A 4,400-nucleotide genomic window follows, 5' to 3' on the forward strand; every position below is an offset into this window, starting at 1 on the left:
ATGAACCAGTAGCAGCACCACCGACGGTTCAAGTCCGTGACAAGCGAGGGGAGTTCTTGAAAGGACGCCCTCCGGTGTTCACCCATGCCTCTGATCCACTGGAGGCAGACGACTGGTTAAAAGCAGTCGAAAAGCAGCTGAACATTGCCCAATGCAGCGACCTGGAGAAAGTGCTGTACGCATCAGGTCAGCTGCAAGGACCTGCACAGGAGTGGTGGGAGTCCTATCAATATGGACGCCCGAACAATTCTCCGCCAGTCACTTGGAAGGAGTTTACGGAAGGGTTCAGGTCCCATCATATTCCAGAGGGCCTGATAGAACTAAAAGCAGAAGAGTTTCGGTCTCTCAAGCAGGGATCGATGTCAGTCAGTGAGTATCGTGACAAGTTTGCACAACTGTCACGATATGCTCCATATGAGGTGGCCAGGGACTCTGACAAGTAGCGTCTCTTCCTGAAGGGTCTGTATGATGGACTGCAGCTGCAGCTGATGAGCAACACCTACCCTTGCTTCCAAGAATTGGTGAACCGCGCTATTGTCATCGACAACAAGCGCAAGGACATGGATGCAAAGAAGAGAAAGCTCCAGGGGCAGCCGTCGGGCAGCAACACTCGCCCACGTGCGTACCCTCAGCAGGGATTCCCTCAGCCCAGTCAAGGACCACAGAATCAGTGGAACCGTGGTCAGTTTCCTCAGCGTCCCCAGTACTACCAGCAGCACAATCACCAAAACCAACAACGTCCCCAGCAACAGTATGGCAACCAGAATCAGCAACGCCCCCAGCATCAGGTCAGCAATCAGGCACCACGCCAAGGAGTGCCCAATAATGCTCCTGGCAAGAGTGCAGCACCCAGCGGGAATCCCAATGCCTGTTACCGCTGCGGAGAGGTGGGACACTATGCCTACCAGTGCCCCAAGAAGCAGAATCCACCAGCCCAGCAAAATCAGAACAACAATCAAAGGCCTGCTCGACCTCCGTTCTCTGGGAAAGTGAACCATGTGTCCACTGACACAGCTCAGGAAGCACCTGAGGTTATGATGGGTACGTTCAACATCAACTCCATCCCCGCTACAGTACTGTTTGATTCTGGTGCTTCACATTCTTTTATCTCCCAAGCTTTTGTTAGAGTGCATAGCATCCCACTTTGTGCACTGAAAAATTCCATGCTAGTAAATTCACCGCGAGGCACCATGCCAGCTAATTACTGGAGCCCCTCCACTAGTATATCTCTAAGGGGGGTAGATTTCAAGGTGAAACCTATTGTGCTAAGAACCATGGGAATTGACCTCATACTTGGTATGGATTGGATGAAGCAGCATGGGGCAGTAATACAGTGTCAAGAGAGGGCTGTGGTGGTGACATCACCAGGTGGGGATAGAATAAGTGTGGATGTGGCAGTGCAGCCTCAGCCGACTGCTACAGTGAATCAGTTGAGTGGTGGTAATCAAGAAGACTAGGTGGTGGACGAGTTCCCCGATGTTTTCCCGGATGAGTTGCCAGGTATGCCACCAGACCGAGACATTGAATTTCTTATTGAGCTTTTACCTGGAACTGCACCCATAGGAAAAAGACCATATAGAATGGGGGTAAATGAATTAGAGGAACTTAAGAAACAGCTTAAGGAATTGCAAGAAAAAGGGTTTATTCGTCCTAGTTCTTCACCATGGGGTGCACCAGTAATCTTTGTTGATAAGAAAGATGGCACTAGGAGGATGTGTGTGGATTATCGGTCATTAAATGAAGTCACTATTAAAAACAAGTACCCATTGCCTAGAATAGATGACTTATTTGACCAACTGAAAGGAGCATGTGTATTCTCCAAAATTGACCTTCGATCTGGCTATCACCAGTTGAAAATCCGTGCAACTGACATACCTAAGACAGCTTTTACCACAAGGTATGGCTTGTATGAGTATACAGTCATGTCATTTGGGCTGACCAATGCACCTGCATACTTCATGTATATGATGAACAAGGTGTTCATGGAGTATTTGGATAAGTTCGTGGTAGTATTCATTGATGATATATTAATCTTCTCCAAAACCAAAGAAGAACCTGCTGAACACTTGAGGCTGGTCTTGCAAAAGCTTAGAGAGAATAAATTGTATGCCAAGAAAAGCAAGTGTGAGTTTTGGTTGGATGAGGTCTCATTTTTGGGACATGTGGTCTCTAACGGTGGAATAGCCGTAGACCCCAGTAAAGTGCAGGATGTGCTAAATTGGAAGCCTCCAACCAATGCTAGTGAGATCCGTAGCTTTTTGGGACTAGCTGGTTATTATAGGAGATTTATTGAAGGCTTCTCTAAGTTAGCAAAGCCCATGACAGCCCTACTAGAGAAGAGTGCCAAATTTATTTGGTCAGATAAGTGTCAAGAAAATTTTGAGGAGCTAAAGAAAAGGTTGACCACAGCCCCCGTGTTGACCTTACCAGATCTGAGCAAAACCTTCTCTATTTATTGCGATGCATCTCGCCTAGGCCTTGGCTGTGTGCTTATGCAAGAAGGAAGAGTAGTGGCGTACGCATCCAGGCAGTTGAGAAAACATGAGCTGAACTATCCTACTCATGATTTGGAGCTAGCTGCCGTGGTTCATGCTCTGAAGATTTGGAGGCATTATCTAATTGGACATAAGTGTGATATTTATACGGATCACAAAAGTTTGAAGTATATTTTCACACAGTCGGACCTGAACCTAAGACAACGCCGCTGGCTAGAATTAATAAAGGATTATGACCTGGAAGTGCATTACCATCCCGGGAAGGCAAACGTTGTTGCCGATGCACTTAGCCGTAAGAGTTATGCCAATGGGCTGCAATTGACCTTCATTCCCACAGAGTTGCTAGCTGAAATAGCGCATCTCAATTTGGGTTTAGTGAACAACACTGTGGAATTGGAGTTAGAGCCCACCTTAGAGCAAGAAATCCGCAAAGGTCAGTTGGAAGATGAGAAACTAAAAGAAATTTCAGAGAACGTAGTGCTTGGAAAAGCACCGGGTTTCAAGTTAGACGAAAATGGTACACTATGGTTTGGGAAGAGAATATGTGTGCCAGAAGTGAAATCCATCCGAGATGCAATCCTGCGTGAAGCACATGACTCTGCATATTCAATTCACCCCGGAAGCACCAAGATGTATCTAGATCTTAAAGAAAAATATTGGTGGTATGGATTAAAGAGAGATGTGGCAGAGTATGTAGCGTTATGTGATACTTGTCAGAGGGTGAAAGCCGAGCACCAAAGACCTGCAGGGTTGTTGCAGCCAATGCAAGTGCCTGAGTGGAAATGGGAAGAAGTAGGTATGGATTTCATCACTGGACTGCCCCGCACCCAGCGTGGGTATGATTCAATTTGGGTAATAGTGGATCGACTCACTAAAGTTGCTCACTTTTTGCCCGTTAAGACCAACTATGATGGTGCAAAGTTGGCAAAGTTATATATGGATAGAATCGTGAGTCTGCACGGAGTTCCGAAGAAGATCGTGTCTGATCGGGGTACACAGTTCACATCTCAGTTTTGGCATAAAGTACATGAATCATTGGGAACAAAGTTGAACTTTAGTTCCGCGTATCATCCCCAAACTGATGGGCAGACTGAAAGAGTAAATCAGATTCTAGAAGACATGTTGAGAGCGTGTGCGTTACAGTATGGTACCAGTTGGGACACTAGTTTACCATATGCTGAATTTTCATATAATAATAGTTACCAGAAAAGTCTTGATATGGCACCGTTTGAAGCATTGTATGGGCGGAAATGTAGAACACCTCTGTTTTGGAATCAGACTGGCGAGAGTCAAGTATTTGGACCTGATGTTCTTAGAGATGCAGAGGAAAAAGTGCGGAAAATACGGGACAACTTGAGAGTAGCCCAGTCCCGGCAAAAGAGTTATGCTGATACTAGAAGAAGAGAATTGGCATTCGAGATAGGCGACTATGTGTATTTGAAGGTGTCACCTATGAGAAGTGTCAGGAGGTTTAATATGAAGGGAAAATTGGCACCGAGGTACGTTGGACCGTTCAGAATTCTTAGGAGACGTGGAGAAGTGGCCTATCAGTTAGAGTTGCCTGCGAGTATGTCGGGTATTCATGATGTGTTCCATGTGTCGCAACTGAAGAAATGTTTGCGAGTGCCTGAGGAACAAATTCCATTGGAGGAACTCACAGTTGAAGGAGATCTAACTTATGAGGAATATCCAATCAAGATCTTAGAAACGGCGGAAAGAGTCACCCGGAGTCGGGTTATAAAGATGTGCAAAGTGCAGTGGCACCGATATAAAGAAGAAGAAGCCACTTGGGAAAGAGAAGATGAGCTGAGACAATCTTATCCGTATCTCTTTGAGTAAGCACCATCTCAATCTCGAGGACGAGATTATTTTAAGGGGGGTAGAATGTAACACCCAAAAATTTGG

At 45.9% G+C, this 4,400-nt stretch overlaps 1 protein-coding gene across 1 annotated transcript; it reads left to right on the forward strand.

Annotated features, from left to right (window-relative positions):
• Window positions 1-488: 488 nt before the first annotated feature.
• On the forward strand, window positions 489-1,041 carry LOC110431553 (glutenin, high molecular weight subunit DY10-like; the record flags this gene model as incomplete). Its single annotated transcript, XM_021450661.1, has 1 exon — window positions 489-1,041. A coding segment is annotated over exon 1 (553 nt), but the record flags the coding sequence as incomplete, so codon positions are not given.
• Between the last annotated feature and the right edge of the window lie 3,359 nt (window positions 1,042-4,400).

The sequence above is a fragment of the Sorghum bicolor genome, unplaced genomic scaffold, assembly GCF_000003195.3.
Source record: "Sorghum bicolor cultivar BTx623 unplaced genomic scaffold, Sorghum_bicolor_NCBIv3 super_600, whole genome shotgun sequence".
NCBI lineage: Eukaryota > Viridiplantae > Streptophyta > Magnoliopsida > Poales > Poaceae > Sorghum > Sorghum bicolor.